The 24,182-nt window shown below is 44.6% G+C and overlaps 1 protein-coding gene across 1 annotated transcript; it reads right to left on the bottom strand.

Annotated features, from left to right (window-relative positions):
* Positions 1 to 3,360: 3,360 nt before the first annotated feature.
* Positions 3,361 to 22,750, bottom strand: zswim6 (zinc finger, SWIM-type containing 6). Its single transcript, XM_061800298.1, has 13 exons — positions 22,041 to 22,750; positions 13,589 to 13,945; positions 12,915 to 13,063; positions 12,680 to 12,830; positions 11,121 to 11,303; positions 9,462 to 9,623; positions 8,984 to 9,130; positions 7,706 to 8,026; positions 7,291 to 7,426; positions 6,925 to 7,082; positions 6,508 to 6,671; positions 6,350 to 6,431; positions 3,361 to 5,988 (listed from the first exon to the last, which is right to left on the bottom strand). Exons 1-13 carry the CDS (start codon positions 22,423 to 22,425, stop codon positions 5,126 to 5,128), a joined length of 3,258 nt encoding a protein of 1,085 aa, XP_061656282.1. The 5' UTR covers positions 22,426 to 22,750; the 3' UTR covers positions 3,361 to 5,125.
* Between the last annotated feature and the right edge of the window lie 1,432 nt (positions 22,751 to 24,182).

Below are 24,182 nucleotides of genomic sequence, written 5' to 3' on the forward strand. Positions count from 1 at the left end.
TCATGATAAACCCATGAACAATTTTTTTTTTTTTTTATGCTTTGAAAACCATTGTGGCATACCTTTACACATTTTAACACTGTAAGACGGTTGTTAATTAGATGTTCCTGCATATCATGTTTTTTTTTTAGGCCCATTATAGTTTGGGACTTACTTGAGACCTGCACCGGGTAACTAAGAACTCATCAGAGCTAGGGATTTTCTCGGGATTTAAGACTAGTGACGAACGACGAGAACGGGATGTCTTTGGCTACACAACTAGGAACCTTGACCAGGCAAACAGTGACTTCCACGGGACTTTGGACTAGATACCAAGAGACTTGCTTGGACCTGGTGCCTATGATACTATGCGGCTCGAGGGCATTTTAGCTCATTTTAAAGAAACAGATTTTTAACCAAATAAAGGCGACCGCACAGCGTCTCTTGGCATGACATCATTTGAGCAAACAACGAAGGCCAACTGAGCGTGAAAGCAAATAAAGCGGCGGCTCATCACGGAGAATGGAGAGGAGTCAATGGAACTGTAACTGGAGGGGGGGGTTGGATGTTGCAGCTCCAGTGAGCAGGACTAAGGGCCCTTGCGTCGTTGCCACAAAGCGTTAACCCAGCGCGGATGCTGACTTCGTTATGGAAATGAACCCGCTTCAAATAATTGGATTCCGTCCTTTGTGCGCCTTCTGATCATCTCGGATATTCAATCAGCATATGACAGATCATGACTGCTTATTTAAATTAGGTATGGTCATTCATTTGATACAATAGATGAGTCATACTTTATTGTCATTGTTGCGGAAAAAAATGAAGCCTCAAGGGTGTCTCGGGACCTTTTGTGTCAGCCCGTTAAGGCAGCAAAATTGGCCTGCTTTCCGTTGCGCCTTCTGTTGGTAGCTGCCAAGTAGCAAAGCCTGTTAAGCATACTAGCCGAATGCAGTTAGGAACGAACCCTACCCTAACCTGACTAACCCAACCCTAACCTCTAAACCCGAAACACTAACCTAACCCTTAAGATCCTGTAAAGCTTATTCAGAGTTTTGTACCTATAAATTTATTAGACATTTAAATTGCTGAAAACATGCAAAAAAACGTGCTATGTAGTCCTCAATTGTAGACATATTACATGACCTTTTTTACCTTTTCAATTGTCCTGATTTTTTGGGCTTGGCTAAAACAGGGGCAAGCGATGCATTAGTTGCCCCTCCCTCACTAAAAGAACTTTAAGCGCCTTTGTTTGCATCAGCAGTTATGTGGCGCAATTGTGACACGCAGTTTCTCGCTCGCTATGCCAACCCTCTGAAAATGCACCATCCCTTCGGATAGTCTGCTGGTGTGGCTGTTTTAGAGCGCCTTGTTGTCTGCCGTGAGTGTGCACGCGTCATGGAGAGAAAGGCATAAGAGCGAGGGGGGAAAAAAATATGTTTGATGTGTCACAGCCAGCTTGCAGACCACTGATGCGGCCACTTTAGAGCGCCTCGTTGTTGACTGTAAGTGTGCAACGCGCCACGGAGAAAGGGAGAAGAGTGAGGAAGTTGGGGGGCGGGGGGGTCAGAGATGACACCCAGCGTGTGAACAGGGTCTTTGCCTTACACCGCCTTATTGTCCCGTGAAACGACACATGGACATGCAGGAGTCAAGTCATGCATTGCTAATAAGAAGTTGACATTTCGATGCGGCTTTGGACGCGTTGGTGTTTTAAAACACAAACTGGGAATCGAATTGAGGGCCCTTTGGTCACAGAGTTAATAAACACTTGCACCCTGAACTTTTCAGTCTACCTCATACCCTAACCTTAAATCCGCTGAACTGGACGATAATCTGACCCACTAAACCGAACCCTAACCACTAAATCTAAACCACTTAACTGGACCCTAACCTAATTTGAACCTAAACCCCAAACCCCAACCCTTCTCTTAACATACTAAACCAAAGACCAGCCTCAAACTCAAAGGTATCTGACATTTGATGCACTTCTAAGTGTCAAAAGTAAGTTTCTGATATTAAATGTAAGTATTGGAATAAAAAATGTGGGTTATTGATTTTTTTTAATTTTTGATTTAGTGTACCTCAGTGGTGTAGTTAGAGATCTGTGTATTGGTTAGGGGTTCAGTGTTCCCGATGCTTGGATTGTTTGCCTAGGGATCAGCCGCTAGCTAGCCTTGTTAGCAAGGATTAAAAACATCGACTGAGTGGGTACGGTAAGGTCATGGAAGTCTCAGAGAAACGTGAATCAGCTTGAATGAATTTATTTTTTTCCCTTCAGACGACTATTCATTACACAATGCTGAGAAATGTCGGAATCAGGCCTAGTGTACGTACGTTCCTGAGGGAGCCGGCGGCCACATTAGATTGTGTTGCCCTAGCGACCATGTAATGATGTGTGACATACGCTAACATTACCAAAAAAAAAAAGGCTTCCCTGACCTTCAGTGTTCACCAGGTACTGTAGCATGGTTTATACTTTGTCTAATTTAATTTCACAAATAGTTTTGAACGGGGTCTGTTTGGTAGACCTGGTTAGGTTAACATCACCTAGTAGGATAGGCGATCTTGGCTAACGAGTGTTGTAGCGCGACGCTATCCACGCTAACACTTATGTATACTCTGGCACGTCAACAAATTGCAAACAACTTTCATCATTGGCGTTGGCTCTTAATGCAGAATTTAAATAGTTTATATCTTAGCGTAATCCTAAAACTAGATTTCAAGTACAGGGGTACCTTGAGTTACGACTGCCCCAATTTGTGAGTTTTCCCAAGTTATGAGCCGTCGCTAGGTTGGTTTTTGCTGTGCTGCAAGCTAAACTTTGAGGGCTTTCGATACACCGTCGTTTGAGTGAAGTAAAATAAAAATAAAAATGTCACAATTAAGTTTCTTTAACACCCTCGCACGTGGGCAACGAGCGCCATCTATTTTGCGTGGATGTCTGCTTACGACAAAACAAAACGTTTATGTTTGAATACAAAAGCTTTCAATTAAAAGAGCCACAATTTCCAGTTAATTTTCATATATTCCAAATGTATTCCGATTGAATGTTTCCAATTTGGAATATAACCACAATTCCCATTTTGACTTCCAATGGAAATTTCACAAAAACTTTCCACCCCTTTGAAACCCTATTCTTGACCCTAGCCTAACGCTAATCCGAATTTAACATTCTCCCCTAATGCTAATTTATCTTAGCGAAAGAGGGTAAAATTTAGGTCTTTTCTATGGTCACTGAATAGCACATTCTAACCATAATTGTCTTCTGTACACAACTCAACCATTGAAAAAAAATCATTAAAAAAAATAAAAAAGGTTTCTACAAGTTAACCATCGGACGCTGATTGGCTAGGCTAGCTTTAGTCACCGACGAAAGAAACATTTCATCCTTTTCAAAAACAAGAACTAAACATTTAATCCATAAGGCAAACAATTCTTTGAACAAGTTTATAAAACAGTGGTTTAGTTACATAAATAAACGGATCAGTGTATCAAACATCAGTTTCATGAGCATGTCCACGCTGCGGTACAATCTTTTCCTTTTATCTAGCGTAATAAATAACAGTATCTAAAACAAAAGCCACTAACGACGACACAGCTGAAATGATCAAAAAAAAAAAAAAAAAAAAAAAAAAGAAAGAAAAAATAAAAGACACAAACGTTTGGTAGTCACAGCTCCCATTTGGTTGTATGGAAAGCAGTTTTGAGAAATTACTCCGTGTAGTTAGTGTATGCAAAAGTTGTCCTACTCGTGAGGACAAAGCGGGTACGACATGGACCTGGAGCTGGATAGAAAGCATATGGAATAAATGCTGAAATGGTTTTTACATATGGTTGTTTTAAAGCGTTAAGACGACAAGGCAAGAAAGAAGGCTGCTCAGGACCACAGGAGAGGAACATTTCTCAGGATGAAGCTCGGAAGTGAAACTTGAAGCAGTTTCGTTGGGTTTGCTCGCTCTTCCTTCCACAATGCACTCTGCTGGTCCACTTCCTGTCAAGTCCTCGTGATATGTTTTTTTTTTGTTTTTTTTGTATTAAAAAAAGTACTGCAGCTTCAAGTATTGTGCCTCACATAGACTCTTCTGTCATAAATTAGCTAACATATATTTGTTGCCCATATATTTTTCATATTTACATATAAAATGCTTTTGTTCTCCTTTCTTCTTTTTTTCCGCCCAAGAGAAATCCCTGAGTTTTCTGTTAACGTGCAGCAAGCAAGCTAAACCAAATGAGGTTTTCCTGAAACTGGGACAGAACTGGAACCCAAGCCTGAACTGCGGCACCTCAACCCAACCCTTACCCCAACTCTAATCCTAAATTTAACCCCCTCATCCTAACCCAGCCAAATCCGTCCTCAACCCCATCCTTACCACTTGTCTATCCCTAACTTTAACCCAAATCTAACATTAACTTGAGCCCCAACATTAACCCAACTCCAACCCAGACCCCCGAACTTAACCCAACTCCAACCCTTCCCCAATTCTAACCCTAACATTACCCCAACTGGAATCCAAACATCAGCCGCGCCGCCCTAACCCAACCCTACCCTTACACCATATCTATCCCTCACCTCAATGAGTTGAGGTTAGGGTCCCACCAACCCTAATATATACTGTAACCCCCAACCCTTACCATAACTCTACCCAAATCCCAACCCTAATTCTAACCCCAACATGGTGCCATAAAGCTGGATACTAAAAGAAGAAGAGGTACTGATTGGTCACTCCATTTGGTTCAAAGCCGCTCTTCTCTTAGAGGTTGTAAGCGACGGGCGAGGTGGAGGTTAACGTTTGTATTCAGTGTAAAACTCATTCATTTAAAAAAAAAAAAAAAAAAAAAGCAAGTCTCACAGTCACAGATGCACCCAAGTACAGTGAACCCCCGCTACACTACGGTTCATCGTTGGTGGCCCCCACTATATTGCCGATTTTTAAGCGATGGTCTCTATATAGCATATTGTCATCAAGACAGGAACGCATCCCCTGCGATAAACAGATTTACTGCAGTCTTTTGTCATTCACATCTCGGTCCAATCGCTTGAAATGTTCAAAGACTCAATAAGACTTTAGGTTCATTTCAAGTTGTAGGATAAAACTCAAGTAAAAGTGGCGTTTTGGTGCTTATCTTTCTTTTTGTTTTTCATCAGTCAGCCGAATCGCTCTCGCACGAGCATCATGAGTTTCTTTTTGCCCTTGTAGATCTGCTTGAGGTTGTCGATGAACTGCGTGAACTGCACGTGGCCGTCGTGTGCCATGAGGAAGGTCTCGCGCGCCTTGCTGAGGAACTCGATGAACTCGCCGTAGTGTCGCGGGCTGATGTGCGTGAGGCGCGAGTGTGTGGTGTTGATGTAGGCGCCGATGGTGGCGTCCAGCAGATGCCGCAGCGGCGCCTTGTCCAGCGACATCAGCTTAGCCGTGTTCCTGCGACTGTGCAGCGCCATCATGCTTGGCGCGGTCAGCGTGCAGCGCCGCAGGATGTCCGACAGCACCGTTGCGCACTTGACGCTCTTCACCACCAACGGTATGACGGCCGCCAGCTCATTTTTACCCAGCGAGTGGCTGAGGCCGCACGCCCACAGGACATCGTTGATGGCCGGGTGTGTGTCCTGGTTGTAGCTGAGGTTCAGGTGCGTCATGGCCAACGTGGCCAGCTTGTACGCCCGCATTGGGTAGCCGCGAGGCTCCATGTAGCGCGCGATGGTGAACAGCTGCGTGTAGCTCATGCCCGTGGAGGCGGCGTCCAGCACGATCTGGTAGGCCGTCTCGAAGGCGACGTGGTCCTTCTCGCACAACGTCAGGGCCGACAGGGCGCAGTTTTGCGGGTCCTTCGTGGCGCACTGTAGGGCCAGGGTCCGTGCCGAGTTGGCCAAGTTCTGCTGCTGCCGAGAGTCCACGTGGAGGCGCACGATGGTGCTGTTGGACATGATGCTGCTCGCCACCACGCTTGTCGCCTCTGTGGGTGTGAAGAGGGTGAACCAGCTCTGCATGATGCTGTCCAGTGCAAACACGCCTGAGACACATGGACAAGAGTGGAAAAAGCTTGACAATTTTTTTTTACAAAATTTCAAATTCTGATTTATGGCTCACAACATCTGTGGCTGACGGCCTAAGCAGCCAACCCCTAGCAAAGTTGCACTCATGTTAGCAACCCCGCAGGAGAAGTTTGATTTACGGGGGGAGCCGATGCCACAGAAGCCAAACGCCCACAGAGCTCATTTGCACTTGAGACTCCCCAGGGAGCGGACCGAAGACCCCCTCGGTGTTCACCCGAGTCCCCAGGGAGCACACCAGGGAGTCTCCAAGAAGCTGATATGAGAAAATAGAGCTCCCCGACTTTTCCTCCTTCTGTGTTCTTTAAAATGTCAACTCACCGACTTCAGTGGCACACGTGACGAGCCAGCGCACCATCTCTCGTCTCCGCCAGTTGAGGGTGGACAGTGTCATCCTCATCACCTACCAAAGAGTAGGAATTAGCGACGGACGGACAGACGATGGCGTGGTTTCGCACCACGAAGAAGTTGCGCCTTACCTGCAGGCCCAGTTCCAGAGAGACTTTGAGCAGCGTCAGGTCGGGCAGGCCGTCCATCAAGGTGGCGATCTTGAAGGCGTCCTGGGCCAGCTTGAAGATGTGCGAGGAGGAGTGGATGTTCTTCTGGATGGACTCGAGCACAGTTTGCAGCTTGCGAGCATCACCTGACGACGAAAAAGAAAACTCTGAAATAACGAGACCGTGTAGGGCTGTCCTGACACCGAGTCTCCTTTCATGGAGGCAGATATGTTCCAGACCCACCTGCAACAGACGAAATCCACAATATAGAGCTACAGTATATGCCCAATTGTGCCACTGTATCACTACTGAAAACATGTATTGTTTAATTTTGCAACCCTAGGACATCCTTTGCTTCAACCTGCGCCAGGAAAACTCCTGGCGGGTCATAAGGCGTACCTTTGGCAGCGGTGAGCATGGCGGACGCCAGTTCGCACTGCTGGGACTCAATGTGGCTGAGGGTGAACCAGCGAGGGTAACGATTGGCCACCACCGACACCATGTGATGCGAGCGGGACAGATCGCCGGACGTCACGCTAGACTCCAGGACCGGCAGCCTGGAACACACAAGAGCGACACGATGAACAATTTGCCATTAAGCCCTCCTACTCCGGGAACTTTTCGTTCTTGGCAAGTGTAGCTCCTGGATCTAAAAGGTTCCAGTTAAATATGTTCAAAGCTTGATCGCCCACAAAGTTCTTGGACCTCTCAAAAGTGAAGATCCTGCTGTTTGGGCACATGGGTGAATATATGCGCTCCACTTACCTCATGGCCCTCAGTGCAATCTTGTAGGCCAGCTCGGCGTCGTGAGGGAGCAGCGAGGTGAAGAGATACTTGGCGAAGGTATGCATGGGGACGCTCTCTCTGTACAGCAACTCGCCCAGACCGCTGTACGGACCAGCTGGAGCCAGCAGGAAAACACACATGGCAGAAAAGGTCAGTGACGGAAATGACGTGTACCAAATTTCATGCTGCTGAGTGAAACTCAAAGGGGCTCTGGAAATGACCAAAATATCCGCTCTGAACCAAGATCGGAAGTCGGGCATGGCTTCTTGAGACGTTTTTGGGAGTCTACTCATGATAGACTTGCCTACCAAATGTCATGTCATAACTGGCTTCAGGGGCTGAATTTTCAAAACATTGGCGAACGCGGAACTTTCTGGGTGCCGTGTCGACTAACCGTCCAGCAAGATGGCGGCTTGCTTGCGGAAGACGTTGACCAGCACGTCGTCCGGCTCCACCTGCTGCAGTTTGGCCAGCAGCTGCTCCTCGTTGCGGCACACCTTCTCCTGCGCGTAGAGCCCGTCGGGCATGACCCGCTGCTGCCCGAGGCCGATCAGCGCCACCTCCGCCGCCAGCGCCGCCGGCGTCTCGCCCTCGTCCAGCACGGCGTCCGTCTCGGTCTCCGTGAGGGTGCTGAAGAGGGTGCCCACGGGGTCCAGCGGGTGTCCCACCCAGCCCTCCAGGTTGGTGACGGAGGTCATGCCCTTGTGGAGCACCTCTGCGCGCACACGTGTCATGTAAGATGTTACAAGAGCGAGCACGGGTATGGATATTTTATTACAGAATTGATTTCTAATTAAATTAATTTGAAATAAAATGTCACATGAGCATAAACTATCATTTCATGATTAAAATGAACTGTTTTACACATCTGGCCCACTCAGAATTTACATTATCAAGAGTACATGTACAGCCATGTTCTAAATTATACAATTTTACATACATTTCATTTTCCACATTTTATTAAATAGTTGGTCAACTAATTAAATCAATTAGAAAAATGAGAATGACTTAGTATTTCGTTATTAAAATAAACTTTTATATGTTGCATTCATTTATCAGTTTTTTTGCTAACAAAAATACTAATTTCTAGTAATTTTTTAAAAATGCATTTATCCCATTAAATAAATTGCTATATGATTTATTGCAATAAAGTTTTACATATTCAATATTACTTCGTTCAATAAATTAGAATACACCTGAAAAATTAGCATGATTTTATTATTAAAATGTTTGTTATGTTTTTTGCCCTCAAACAGATTATAAAGCTATATTTCATTTGTATTAATATCTTGTATTTATCTAATTAAATAATTTGTTAACTGATGAGCAAATTTGGTTATGTAATCATAAATACATTTGATATAATACAGTTGAAAGATTTGCATAAATTATTATTATTAAAATCAATTATTCTATTGCATGAATTTAGCCATTTTGTTCCTAAAATTTACTAATGAAAATGTTTTTTTTGTAATTTTTATTATTAAATTACTTATTGGGTTTATTGTAAATACAACAACTAATAAAATAAAAGGAAAATAAATGATCTTTAATACCCATTTGACCTTTTAAAATTCATTATACTTAAACTAATTATATATAATCCAACTAAAATTGACCATGCATTACTATTTTATTTTCAAAATCCGACTATTGTCAATAAATAAGATACCTTTCTTGTGAGTGCGGAAGAACTCCAGCTGCTTGCGCTGCTGCCTGCGTAGCGTGTTGACCACGGCCACGGCCAGCCGGAGCGCCTCCTTGGGGTACCCGTGAGAACGCAGGGCGTCCACGCGGGCGCACGCCGTGGGGACGTGCTCTGAAAATCGGAATCAGAGTTATTGGCCAAGTATGTTAAAAAAGGCAAGGAATTTAACTCGCTGGTAATTGGAGGAATTTTAGTACGACCTAGACATAGCGCAGATTTTCAAGCAATTGTTTTTTTGTTTTGTTTTTTACATTATAGAGGCAACTATGAAGTTGAGCGACTTTAGTGTAGTACCGCGTTGCGCCACAACATGCCAGGCAGCACTGAGGTCCACTGGAAGAGAACCATCGATGCTAATTTACCTTAGCCCATCTATGATGTTTCCCATTGTGCGTTAGCATTAAGCTAGCATACTTTTGTTACACGGTTCGCTTTGTCTCACCGTGCCACAGGGGCCACCCCCGGCCGTCGAAGAGGTCCGGGTTGTCGTGGCGACAGCGGTCGACGTAGCGGTCCTCGGTGAGGATACGCTGCAGGTGGGCGTCCTGCCAGTGCAGGTCGCAGGCCTCCATGGCCCGCGTGAACACCGTGCGCTGAGGTGAGTCTGAAGTGGAGGTGGTCAGCAACACAACAACAAAAGTCAAAGTGAAATCGATGTTTGTAAATCTCACCTTTTGCAGCTACGAATAGCTCGTGGAGTCTAGTTTGCCGTTACGGATTTACCCGCATTCCCATTTATTATTGTGTAAATGCCAAAAGCCGCGTTAAATGACAATACTGTTTGTGCAAAGTGCTAGTGTACGAATTTGCCAGTGTGTGATGTCATGTCAATTTGTGCTATCGTGTTACTTTGGCTAGTATGCTAGCTACTACTATTGATGAGGTGGTTTGCGTTGAATAATTTAACAACTGAATACAGTCGTTTATGTAACATGGCTTCATTATGGTGTACGTGCTAGATGCTTGGTGTTGGTGCTTTATGATCCTCTCGGTTTTAAAGGCTTTGCTACCATCTTGTGACATCTATACACAATTATGAGCCCCCATTTAGGGGTCTGTTAATTATTCGTGAATTTTTACTATTTGCGGTCAGGCTTTGTTCTGATCTGCCATGAATAGTGGGGGAATCACTGTACTGTATTTATTTTGTCTGACTACGCTTGACTTTGATTTCCTTCATTTGAAAATATACCTGTACTTTCTATCCCTTACTTTGTCAAAATAGGTCATATTTGTTTCAGTGTGCCAAGTTATCAAAACATGTATTGTATACAGTAAAAATCCATTCTTACTTTTTACTTTTCGACTTCAGTATATTTCTGAGTCTGTACTTTTATTTTAGTAAAGCATTGATTCACTACTTCTATCCTTACCAGTCTTTTTATGCAAACATTTCTGTACGGCGCTAGTTGACATCTGTGCACTACTTGTGAAGCACTATATGTTAACAAGTAGTTTTACAATGTCACTAGTACTAGTAGCTTGCGGTTTTCAAATAATGCAGTTTTGCCTCATGAGTGTAGTTTGCCCGACTAGTATGCCAAAGTTGTTTTACTCGTGAGGACAAAGAGTGTGCGGCACGGTGAACGACTGGTTAGCACATCTGGCTCGCAGTTCTGAGGACCGGGGTTCAAATCCCGGCCTCGCCTGTGTGGAGTTTGCATGTTCTCCCCGTGCCTGCGTGTGTTTTCTCCGGGTGCTCCGGTTTCCTCCCACATCCCAAAAACATGCATGCTAGGTTGATTGGAAACTCAAAATTGCCCTTGGGTGTGAATGCGTGCGCGAACGGTTGTTTGTTTCTATGTGCCCTGCGACTGGATGGCGACCAGTAAGGGTGTACCCCGCCTCTCGCCCGAAGATAGCTGGGATAGGCTCCAGCACGCCTGCGACCCTTGTGAGGAAAATGGGTGGCTGGATGGACAAAGAGCGTACTAGTACATGAACCTTATGCTGGCTATCAAGGATATCGAATAATGGAAAGCCGTTCCAGCATTTATTGTTATGTCCACAAAATGAGCTCCTTAAGGTTCTTTGTGGAGAGAGTCACCTCCCATGCCTGTTTACGTTTAAAAAGAGTCCCGGTAGTAAGGCGGGTCCTCACCGGGATTGGCGTTGTGTCCTCGTGGTATGGCGTTGGTGATGTTGCTGAGCTGGCTACTGCCCTGGTTTCCGTCCTCTAGGGGGCACACGTCCACGCCGTTCCAGCGGCGGAGCTGCCTGAGCCACCCCGTCTTCTGGTCGGCCTTACAATGAGGGTTGAGGACGATGCACATCCACAGCGCCCCTGCAGGAACACGCATGCATCACCTCATCATTTAGCTCACAACTATATAGCGTATTAGCATTGTTAGCATCTGATATTGTAATTTGACTATTCTGAAGAACCCCATTAGATAGAACTATATACACTGCTAACACGTTAGCATCATAGCATTGTTAGCATTAGCAACTATCGACTAATCCCTGGATGCGCACTGGACAAAAAAAAGGGGGGGGGGGCGTGAAAATGACAGGTAAACAATGGACAATGAACGGCGGTGAATAAAGGATGACATGACGAAACCAAGAAGACAGCAGCGGTGAAGACGAGAGGGTGTGGGGAAGTTGTCTCTTTGCGCCAAGGACAACAACGCGGGGGTGGGAGTGCGGAGGAGGTGACGCAAGAACTAAGATTTACACCGGAAAAACACATTGGACAATCATGCTTAGTTTTAGGTTTTATTGTTTTTCTTTTTGTTTGTTTGTTTTTTAAAACGATGATAAACAGTAAAAAAAAATATATAAAAAAAAAACACTTTTGCACATCACACGCTGCCCCCTACTGAAAGGGAAGACAGAGATGACCCAAGGACGATGGTAATGCTAACATTAGTAGAGGAGAGCGCTAAATATCATATTATTATTATTTTTGTTACTATTATAGAATGCACTTAAAAGGCAGAAGTGCTTTAATACAGACTTGATTTCAGTTTGTTTTGGAATGTAAGTAAATAAAAAGTATATTTATTAATATTACTATTGTAATATTTTAGACCATTTACAATTGATATACTGTATGTATGTTATGGTAATATTTTTTTCTTTTATTTATTCTATTTCTATATTTTCATTCGATAGTTTGTATTTCTTTTTTATATTACATTAGATTTTTTTTACTTTATAGATTACAAATTTCTACAAATCCAATATATATAAATTCTGAATATGAAAAAATGTATAGTTATTCTATTTCTATTGACAATATTTTTTACATATTTTCTTTTTTTACAGGTATTATATAACAACTGTATTTTTTTATTAGTTGGTTAATCAACTATGCACAAATTATTACAAATAAATTGTTTGTTTCATAAAAACAAACAATTCTATACATACAAGTACAAACGTTGTTAACTTAAGTATAATTACATGACTTATAAATAATACATGACTTAAAAAATACATATCCGTATAACATTTGTAAAATATCTAATTCATTATGACCAAATAAGTAATATAATTAAAACATGATAATTAAAATATCTATTTGACTTTTTTTTCTTTTTTTTTTACCTCATCTACGAGCGACCAGGCATTAGTGTCTGTTTCATTCTTAGTGTGCGCTGCAATTCTTGACCATTGTGGTATTTTGACGAGCTATCTTCTAATAATTGCAAGTACCGAGTTCATCCCAGAGCTGCCTGTACTTGTCGGTAATGGTGGTCCCCTGTTGGCGCCACAGTGCCAGCCGAGGGTCCCCCATGAACTGCTCCGTGATCAGCGTCAGCATACGGGCGCCGTTGGAGTCCCGCATCTTTAGCATCTCTCGCACCTGCGGCCAAACAAAAAGCGGGATTGTGGGTAAACACATTGGAAGAGGAGCGTTGGGGTGGTACTTCAGCGGGGGTCCTCTTGCCTTGCTGAAGAGGAGGTTGAGCTGCTTGCCGGATCCGTGGTAGCCGCCCTGAGACAGGAAGAGCTTGACCTGCTCCTGGACCTGCTCCTCGTCCAGATGCCAGCAGTTGTCGTCGTCCACGCTGGCCCCGGCGGTCGGGTCGGGAGCGCCTGTGGACCGCCACACGACAGTTCACCGTCACGTCACGCGTTGCTCCGGGTGGAAAAAGTCAAAGCGTTCTCCGATGGCACCGCTAATAAACAAACCGCTTACCGGTTTCAAGGTATACTGCAATTTCAGAAGTCAGGAAAATAGCAATCTATGATATTGTAAACAGAGTAATAACATAATTACATAAAACGTAAAAGAATTAAACAGTTTGTGCCGCTCCTTGTGGTGTGCCTGCCTTGGCCACTGGGGGCAGTATTACACACTTCGTTTGTATTCACATTTTCATTATCATCAGTGAATCCATAAGATGCAATGATAGCAGTCTTTTTCAAGAGCATAAAGAATATATGACTGAATTCATTCTACTCAAACATGTCCAAATAGCAAAATGAAAGCAAGTGGTCTATAGAGAGGTATATATATATATATATATATATATATATATATATATATATATTTTTTTTTTTATATTTTGAATGATCGCATGTGTTTTCGGTGCATCCCGACGTGAACACTGCGCTCACCGTGCACCTGGTTGATCTCCGAGTTCTGCGACAGGATCTCGTCAGCCAGCTTCTGCGCGGTGGGCAGCACCTCGGTGTGGTGCACCGTGATCAGGTATTGGACCAACTTCTGCAGCTGGTCGCGGTTCATCTGGAAGAGCGTCTCCGAGATGGGCAGCCGCAGCTTGACCTGCTCGGGGCTGCGCACGCGGTACAGCGACAGCGCCACCACGTGAGCGCAGTAGAAGATGTCCTTGTTGCCGCAGCCGCACGTCACCGCCGTGATCTTGCAGCGGTCGAAGCTCACGCTCACGTTGCACAGCAGCTCCGGCTCCGAGGGCGTGGCCGGCTCACGCACCGTGCCGCTTAGGTGGAAGCCTGCGCGGAAGTAAGAAAACGACGGTAAGTCACACGTTTGATAACTGAATTCCACCCGAAACGGATTGCAACAAAAAACAGACAAAACATTTTCTGCTGGACTGTTTTCAACTAGGATAAGAATTTTGGTGCGATACAGTGTAGTCAACTACTATGCCACCGAAACGGCTTTGCAATAGAAATTGCAACAGAAACCAGAAGAGGAAAATGTTTGGCGCTAGACCAACTAAGATAATTGTTTTTGGTTATAAGAGCAACACAGAGTATAGTCGACAAGTTTGCCGCCCAAATGGGTTGCAATAGAATATTTTGTGCGGGACCATTTTCAACTAAGGCAGCAAAGCATTTGGTGCAATTGCAATATGTGCAACACAAATTATCATCAGTGAGGATCTAGTTGGCCACAATAGTGGGGTTTTTTTTTTCTTCTCTCGCCTCTTCTTCGCCTGTTAGGTCAAGCAGAAAGGACGATCTGTATCCGTTTTATGCCAGAACAGTTTTAATGTGTCACAGTGAACTTTTTTAGCTGCCAATCTCATTTCTTTGTATTCTGATGGATATTTATTGAGAATTTCCGTCGTTCAGGCGAACAGAATAAAGTTATTAAATGGGAGTGAAAGAAAAAACAAAGGAGAGTGAAAAGGTAACTCAATTATATAGGAAAAGAAGACAAAAGACAAAGCACGAGCTGTAAACAAACTGAGGAAAGTAAAGCATTATATAACTAGTACAATGACACATTGGTTGAGTGTTGTATGGGTCAGTAGTGCTACACAACATGCGAGGGAAGGACAGGACAATATAGGACAGGACTGGACAGGACAGGCACAGCTAATTAGCTGCTAAGAGTTAGCCCTCAACCTAGCATGGCCATTCAAGGCTTGTTTACGTGTCCCTCCTCCCAGCCTCCCCCGCGGTGCATCTCCTCGGGTCCCATTGTCACGGCCACTCGAGCACACAAAGCGCACCTCGGCCCGGAAAGTGCTCGTTCACGCCTCAACGGGCGGCTTTGGCCTTTTTTGTCGTTTTCCAAATGCAGAGCACGACCTCCCGTAGCCCCCCCCCCCTACCGTCGCGTCGGGCGCTGGAGGAAGGAATTGAGCGTGGTTGCCGCAAGCCGCATGACGCAAGCGGGCCCAGAGAGGAAGCGCATGACAGAATGCTGAGATCAGGACTATGGCTCGCCGCCAAACCAAACCTCCCGGCGCACTCAGCTGAGAACGTAGAAAGTTTTTTTTCGTCTTCTTCTTCTCTCCTCCGCCTCGCTACGTTACGTCAGCGGTTCAGCTGCGGGCCAGGCGTGACGAGACCCGGGCCGCCTCGACGGGGCGCAGACGGGAAGGCGGCGGAGATTGACGCTGCCTCGTTGTTGCGTTGTACAAACGCTTTGTTAGTTCCACCTTCGCTCAGTCTGCAATTTCAATGCACTTAGCAGTTCAACATTAACAGAGCCGTTTAAACGGGTCACTGTTGCACCAAAAACTGTGTTAGCTTACTTGGAAATGATCCAGCACAAAACGTTGGTCGTGGCTCAGTGAGCTCGAGTCACTTTTGGCCAGTTTTAGTTCAGTGTGAGCGTCTGCTCCTTGCGAGTGTTTTCATTTTGCATTTGCGCGTTGGACTGTTTGTTCTGCTCAGTGGGCTCTCCTTGCCCACTTGTGATGGGATTACAGTACTGTTATTTCTTTATTTTTTTTCCTTCCACTCACTCAAAAGTCACATTTTGACATTTTTTTTCCCCTTTCTTATAAATATATACTGTATAGTAATATAATAAATAATTTCACCCTATATCACAGTTTTTTATTTACTTTGGGGAGAGTAAACTGAGTTACAAGCTTGGTTACGGAACAAATTAAATTCAGAAGTCAAGGTACCAGTGTATTTTACAAGATGTTGAAGGACAGTAAAATGCAAATGTAAATACTTCAGGGAAAAAGTGTTTGTTGGGCTCAGTGGGTGCGCATGACACAGTAATTGATCACAATGGTAATCTCAATCTGAACCCTCTTCTTGATCCTTGTAAATTCGGCCGCGATAAAGTACCGTGGAACTAAAACGCAGACAATAGATCCTGCGGTCCCAACACACAAAAAAAGAAAGAATTAAGAAGATAACTGGGCCTGAAATATCCCCACAACCTCCTGATTGTTGGGGGGGTTCTTGAGGAGCCTGATTAGCCTCCAGAGTGGATCAACATAAGGGGGAGCAGCAGAAGCAGGCAAGTGGCTTTGACCGCTAAGGCCATTAGTGTGTGCGTGTGTGTGTGTGTATGTGACGTGCTGGACCCTGTTCAAATTAAGGTCAACCAGGATTTGGGTTAACCGGGTCAATCTGTGGACACCAGCCGCTTAGCACGCTAGCATGCTAATCAATGGCGAAGGTGGCCGAGGAATTCCCCCAAGGAGGTGGCTTTCGCAACACAACACTCCTGAGAATGCGTGCTCTGTTGTTTTTAAGTCGCATTGACAATGGTTAATTTGTTTTGGTTTTTTTACACGTGTAAAAGGTTAAGAACGCACGTTCTATAGTTTTTAAGTCTTATTAGAAAGGGTTAATTCATAGGGACTTTTAAAAGGTTGATATTGCATGCTCTATTGTTTAACTCTTTTTTTACAATAGCATGAAAAGTTAATGCATGCGGGATTAGTTTTACGTCCTAAAAGGGATTAATGTATTTTTCAATTGCATGACGAATAAGGTGCTTTATTTTTTTTTTTAGTATTATTAACAGTTTACTCATCTTATTTTACACTCGTGCGACAGCTGAGAATCTTAAAATGTGACTTAAAGCATTTCCTGTATCCATATGGCTGCATTATACTGCCCCCAGGTGGCCAAAGTGCGCATCTCAGCAGGAGCAGCGCAAGCGCCAATGAATTGAAGCAGAAAATTTGCTAAAAATTGCTTGATTTCTTCATACATTCTATTTATGTTATTACTCTGCGTTTTTATAATGTACAAGATTATAGAGTGCTATTTTCCGAATTATTTTATTGGGGGGGGGGGGGGGGCTGGAACGGATTAACGGCATCAATGGCCATGATGGTTTGAGATATGAGTGTTGCAAGTGTGATCATGGACAAATTGAACTCCTATCTCAAGGCACTACTGTATTAATATTTGTATTGCTATCAAGCAAAAAATAAATAAATAAAACAAAATCAGACCGGAGACGTTCACTGGCCACTCCCATTAGTCACACCTGACAGATTGATGGAAGAGTATGATTTTCAGTAACCCCTCGTTTTTAACGGGGACTAAGTTTCGGACCACCCCCACAATAGAAGAAACCCCCCCTCAGCCCCCAAAGAAAAATGGCACTGCCAATTATGCACGATGTGAATATGAAGAAAATCGGCAATGCACTGAATCCGCAATAGGTGAACCGTGATCTAGCAAGCGAACACTATATAGGCAGCCGCATATCATGAATTGTGAGCCACAGCGTCTTTGTTTGCGGACACGCAGGATGTCCATGTCACGAGACAGCGTGTGTGTTTTTCAATGTTGTTTAAAGATAAGACGTTTGTACACGATGTGCTGGTGTGCGCCGGTTGCGCGCGGTCACGTGCGATAACGTGTAATAGGCGCACATGACCACGCGGTCGGTTGAGGATTTTTTTTCCTCCTGCTCCAGAGACTTAAATGACCTAACAAATGAGCGTCAGGAGGTTCATGAAATGGGATTAAGCAGTTTCATGGTTCACTCGCTATAATTAAATTATAACAAAACAAATTTTTCTGAAAATAAATTATTTCACAAAATACAAGAATTTTTCAAAAAACATTGTATCAAATCACAGGTTGATTATGATGACAATAATAAAGAAAATAAAAATTTAAAATGAAATGTTTTAATTATTTTTTTTTTTTTTAATAATTTCATATATTGTTTTGGTTTGTCATAAAGGTTACTTTGTAATTAACCAAACTTAAAATGTTAACAAGTGTAACTTAAGAAATGGACAATATTATTTACATTATATAATGCGACAAAATTAGAAGTGTTCGCTGGATTTCCTGTGGGGGAAAAAAAAGGTCTCTTGGGGAGTCACTTTAAGCTCCAGGTCTCATCTACGTTATTTCTTCTTTTTTTTTTTTTGTCTGAATAGCAGGATTGTGGTTAACGTTTTTACGGGAAAAAGATGCAGAGTCGACAAGCAGGCGCATGCCGGGCACAGCAGGCTGACTTAGGAAAGTGACTAATGCTGCTTCTCATTAACAATAAAACAGTAAATCAGGTTGGACTCGCAATGCAACAACGACGACGACAAAAAAAAAAAAAAAAAAAAAACGCGCTTGCACAAGGAGAACCTGATCACTGGTGATTAAAAGGTGCCCGTGACCGGAATACAATGAATTAGTGAAAGCCGAGAGCAGGAAGGCGAGGCGTTTCGTTGTCGTTCCACAAACGGCAAACGCAAATAAGAACAACAGCACTGGCTCATTTTAGGAAAAAAAAAAAAAAAAAAAAAAAGACGAGGTGGAACAAAACATTATTATTTTTATTTTTTTTTTTTTAAAGTATCCACAAAACCACAAAAAGTGTCGATACCAGTGCCTAAACTGTACGTCTGTACTCGTACTCGTAGAAATGCTCCGATACTATGGCACTGATACCACGTCAAAGGCCAGACATAAACTTTCTGGGTAAGAGCGAATGTCGGCAGAACGAAGATTCTTCAAGGACATGGATGACAACACGTTTAGGCGACTGCTCTGGCCGCGTGGTTAACTCTATGTCGGGTAAAGCGCAGCAAATGATGGTGTAAATGTACAGTTGTCCTGTCAGTTTTCGTTTATAACTTGCGGTGTTCTCAAGAAGCACTTTTGTATTTATTTTTACTTAACTTTATAGTAACACGGCATCTATATTCAGACCATCCACCAGACTCCATGTTGTTCTTCATCTCTTATCTACTTACGTGTACTACTTTTGCATAGTGCCCCCTAGTGTTCAGACTGAGAGACCACATAACTGAAATGTCTTGCGTTACAGGCTGCAGTGGGTGGCAAGACTTAGCAAAACATGCAGTTAGATCTTAAAATATCAGCAATGATGAAATGTTACTCTCAAATGTGTTCTATTCGAGTGAAACGTTTATGTTTTGCAACAATATTTGATTAAAATGAAGACGATGTAACGGCATTATCAAATTTCGGTACTTTTAGCATTAAGCCGCCACGTCGTCGAGGTCCAGTGTGGCGTAGCGTCTCCGACACGCCGTTTTCAACATTGTGCCGCTTCCAGGAAACTCAGCTTGGAGTAGGAACTCTCGACTAAGCGCATCTGTAAGAAACCTGTGTACAAACTGTCTCGACTTCCTTGTGCAGTCAAAAGTTCTGGTTTTGGATCCGACAGGTCTAAAAAGGTCTACTCTCGAAGCTTAAACCACTATTTGCGATCTATTCTAAAACGTATAAGCTGTTGAGGAAGCTCGAGAAGCAGCCATGGACACCCAAGAAGTTGGTCTAAAAGTTCTGTAAGCTACTGGTCCTAAAAACCGCTCGAGAAGGTTTAGAAGCTTCTGCAACAGACTAGAAGCCACCACTACGCATAATGCAGAACATTCTAAAAGCTCATTTCCTCAACACACCGGAGAGGTGTGTGTGTGTGTGTGTTTGGGGGTGACATCTCTTGTTTATTGCTTCTTGGCTCTGATTAGCCAGGAAATCCTCACCTTGTTTGCTTACATCCGCCAACGCATGCTAAAACAAGAGTCCTAGTTCACGGTTTGAAAAGCTTTTTGGGTCCAGGGCCATCTTAGTTACAGGGGATACATGTTTTTTTATTTTGTATTTTTTCCCCAAGGACACCCTCCAGGGAGCCCAGTTTGAAAAGCACCCATGTAGCTAATTCCAAGGCTTGCGCACAAAGGCCACGCAGATGTGTAGTGGACGGCATTAGCATTCCAATGCAGCGTGCGGAGTAAATGGGATTACAGGCCCCGAGGTGTGCGAGCCCGCCGGGGGGTGGGGGGGTTGATAATCAAAGGAAAAACGACTGAGGAGGACCGAGGCGGATTCCTTGAAGGATCCCGCTCATCCCGTCCGATTACACATAACGCGGCCCCCAAAACCAATCGGCTCCAGTTTGCAGTGTGAATCACACACACCCCCCACACCCGCTTTGTGCTCAATATGCTTCCTCTTTACACGTCTCTTTCCTACTTGACGATGGTAGTGGAATGTGCCTTTTTTTTGTTTTGTTTGGGATGGTGGGATCGAAAGGTGATTCAAATGCACATTTCTTGTATTGCAGCTCCGCTAATTCAGCATCAGAATGGGAATCCTCTTTATTGGCGAGTATGTAAAAAAACACACAAGGAATTTGTCATCTAGCCGTCTGCTCAACCGAACTTCAGCAGAAGCCAGAATTCTGAAAACCTATTTACTGTACGACTGACAATTTGTATCGTCACTGCGTGGATCTGGTAGTACCGCTTTGTGCCACAACATGGCGGGCAGCACTGAGCTCTACTGGAAGAGATGCTGAGTAATTCACAGCCGAAAGAAGCGGCAGAGAAGGCAAAGCTAATGAGCTCAGTAATAGTCGTTGTTCCCCAAAAGCATTCAGACTTTGAATGTAGGGAACAAATATCCACACCAGTACATGTAAAACTGAACCGAGATGGCAAACAATTAGTCCCAAAGAAAATTCCAAAAAGTGAACAATCAATTAACATAACTGCCCATCATCACTTTTGCTTTGTTTTTCGTCATTATGCTTATTTGTTGATACGGCCAAAAACAATCCCACTTCTTGGAAACACAAAGGAACACTTTGCACCTTTATGACATCAGGTACAGGAGGGCTTTAAGTCTGTCCACCCTCGTTGTTGCCCCCCTTCCTTTCTTTCCATAATCTTGCGCTCATCGGGAACCTTGTAAATATTCATGAGGGAGTCGAGGAGGTTGACCGTTGTAAAGAAACTGTCAAAGCACAGGGAGGTTCCGGGGAACAGAATTTGCCAAATGAAGAAAAGCTTGTTCTCCAATGTCTTGCCTTGGTAGACCACAAAGTTCAAGACCAGACCAGTTGGTGCAGCCAAGACAAACGCTTTCATTCCAGTTGGGCATGGTTTGTCTGGTACATGCTGGCGCACTGGGAAGCGACCAGTAAATGGCACCGTTTGCTTGTCAATGTACCATTTTCTTGTTCTCAATCATTCTTGCCTTACTTTGCTCAAGAAGGGCTTGATTCTCCACAAGAGACAACTTTTTTTTTTTTGCCATTATCTAAAACATCATGGTCATTGATGATCTTAATGGAATTGAATTGCTTGTAAAACTGATTTCTGCCACAGTCGGAACTCTGGTGTTTGAGGCCCAGTACATTTGAAAGTTCGGATATCCTCGGCAGCCCATGTAAATAAATACAAATCAAAGAATGTCTTCAGCTCTTCGGAAGTGGAATTCAGAGCTGCTCCAGAAAAACAGAACAAGAAAGAGGCTACAAATGTCCACTAAGGAGGACATTTTGTTAAACTGAAATTCTATGTTAAACTTCAGTTAAAATAATTCCGACGATATTTTAATGTGTTTTAAGGGACAACCTTTCATGCATGGTAGGTTAATTGAAGACTCTAAATTGCCCGTAGGTGTGAATGAGGGCGAATGGTTGGTTTGTTTCTATGCGCCCTGCGATTGGCTGGCGACCAGTTGAGGGCGGACCCCGCCCCTCGCCCACAATCAGCTGGGATGGACTCCAGCACGCCCGCGACCCTAGTGTGGAGAAGCAGTGCGGAAAATGGATGGATTCCACACAAGACAGCAGAAGCGCAAATAATGACCTCGTCTCCCTTGGCGTTCAAACTTGGCGCAAAAAGGTTGCCAAGAGGCTCCAAAGCGCCCCTTTGTGCGCTTTCATTTTCATTCTATTTAGGGCGTTTAAAGCTTGCAATGGAAATGCAAAGTGCCCGAAGCAGAAGGCGCTGCTTTCAAAGCCCCGCTCACACATTCCCATTGAGAGGATTTAAAGCCCCATTGTCGCCGCTGACTCTTTTGTGGCCGCTCTTCAATGTGCTTGTTTTGATTTTGGACTCATTATTGTTTTTTTTGGTTTTTTTTTTAATAAAAATGCTCAACTCACCCACTTGCAGGACGTTGTCCACGCAGCCGCCCTCCAGGAGAGCGACGCCGCGGCGGAAGGGCAGCCGAGTCTCGTCGCCGCTCTCCGGGCCGCCGGGCTCCTCCGTCCCGCTTCCGAACGACGAGTACATGCAGATCTCTCGCTCGCTCCTCGGGAACGACCAGTACACAATCCGCCGCTGTACGGGCTCCGGAATCCGTTCGAAACGCTCCTCCACCCGCTGGAAGGGCCACTTTTCCGCCACGCGCCTCGCCGCGATGTCCAGCAACGACTCCGGGCTCTCCGCCGACGGAGCCCCGGCGCCGGCTCCGGCTCGCTGGTCCGGCCGACACGTCGAGCCGTAGCCCGGCCTACAGCAGAGCCGCTTGGCCGCACGCTCCGCCATGCTAGCTCGGCGACGGTGAGGGGGGAAGTCAACACTGCAGCATATGAAGGCGACGGGAAAGCGAGAACGTTAGCCACGGCTCGGTTGTTGGCCAAACCATCCTTTTAAGGAGCCTGCGTGGGGGGAAGGGCTTTTGTTGACAAATGAAGAGAGGGCGGCTCGCTCCAGGTCCGCTTAGCTCCGTGCTAAATGCGGGGGACCGGACTGCGGGTAATTCCCGCACGGCCGCTTAAAACCTTTGTGAGCCACCGAATTAAGACGCTTCCAAGCGGGGAGTGAGGAGGGGGGGCGGGGGTTATAATTGCTACTTGTCCCGGCGGGTGTCGGAGGACGGACGGGGGTGGAGGGGTGAGGGGGGGGGGGGGGGGGGAGGGCTGCGCTTGGCTGAGCAAGGCCGAGCGATGCGTGCCTGGAGGCGGCCTGTCTGTCAACACTGGAGCCTCGTGGTGGTGCTGCGGAGGGAGGGGAAAGAGGAGGGCCCCTGAATGCAACCCCGCCCCGTGTGACATTCAGTGACCCACTGGAATGTCGGAGCGTTTAACAAAAACACACACGTCCAGATTCCTAAGTCACTCAGTATGAGTGAGGGAGGACGCAGTGCACCAGCGGATGGCGCTGTTGTCTCTCATTTACTCATACTGTATGTATTTATTACACAACAGTGCGTTTAAAGGTCCCGTATTTTGGCTATTTAGACCTCCATAGAGTGACTCTCTCTAACACGGACTTAATATAAAAGTGTCAATTTCGTTTTATAAAAAACCTTGGTTCTGTCATACGAATGTCCAGAAAAGGCCTCTCGGGCAGCTACTTCTGGTTGAACCAGTGTTGTTTCCACTTTGTCCAGATTTGGCTAAGACCGCCCCTTTTTGACTGATTGGTTGCCTCCGTGTAGAATACCCACTTGTGAGAGCTGTTACGTTACCATCGCTGCCTCGGAGCAGAGAGGTAGGCGGAAATCTTCGCTAGTGATGTAGATAAGCTCGAGAAATTCCAATGAACTAATTTCAGGCCTCTGCAGAAAAACGTCTGGAACTCAGGAATGCGTAGACGACTTTAATTCATATTTCACATGTTTACTGAGGCACCATAGAGACAATATCCCAAATACTAGAAAAGGTTGGTTTGGTAAAATACACGACCTTTAAAGTACAGACAAATCGAGACAAATATCGGAAGTCTGAGTGTGGGCTGTTTAGTAGGACTGCGATTGTGATGTCACAAAAATAAAAAATAGGAACATTTCAGATGAAAGCACAAAGGGACAGTGAAATGACCTAGAGCATCCAGATGGCCAATATTTCATGTACTTTTTGCTCCCGAAAATGAAACTGCCAGGCATTTCCAATAATCAGTTTTAGAGCAATTGGTAAATAACTAATTGCGGTGGGAACGCCCCTTTCTCCTCGGCAAAATCAATATGCCCGCCGTGTGTTGGTGTGACGTCAGCAACAAAAATGGAAGCCAAAGTTGCTGTGTAGCCCTTTTGACAAAGGCAATTACTATATTATAAAGTGGCAGTATTTATTCATCCATCCATCCATTTTCTGAACCGCTTATATTGTCGCTGTCCTCCAAAATGAACTTTTCAGAAAAAAAGATATCTTGCTTGAGTTTCCAAACACCGCTTTTTTTTCAAGTTGGTATTCCACACCACCCAAAATTATTTTCGATCGCTAATTTAATATGAAAAATAATAATTGCAAATTTATTAGTGTCATTGGTTAAAATGGGACAAACATGGCGCCGGCCAGCCG

Source organism: Phyllopteryx taeniolatus, chromosome 15 (genome assembly GCF_024500385.1).
Source record: "Phyllopteryx taeniolatus isolate TA_2022b chromosome 15, UOR_Ptae_1.2, whole genome shotgun sequence".
Classification (NCBI taxonomy): Eukaryota; Metazoa; Chordata; class Actinopteri; order Syngnathiformes; family Syngnathidae; genus Phyllopteryx; species Phyllopteryx taeniolatus.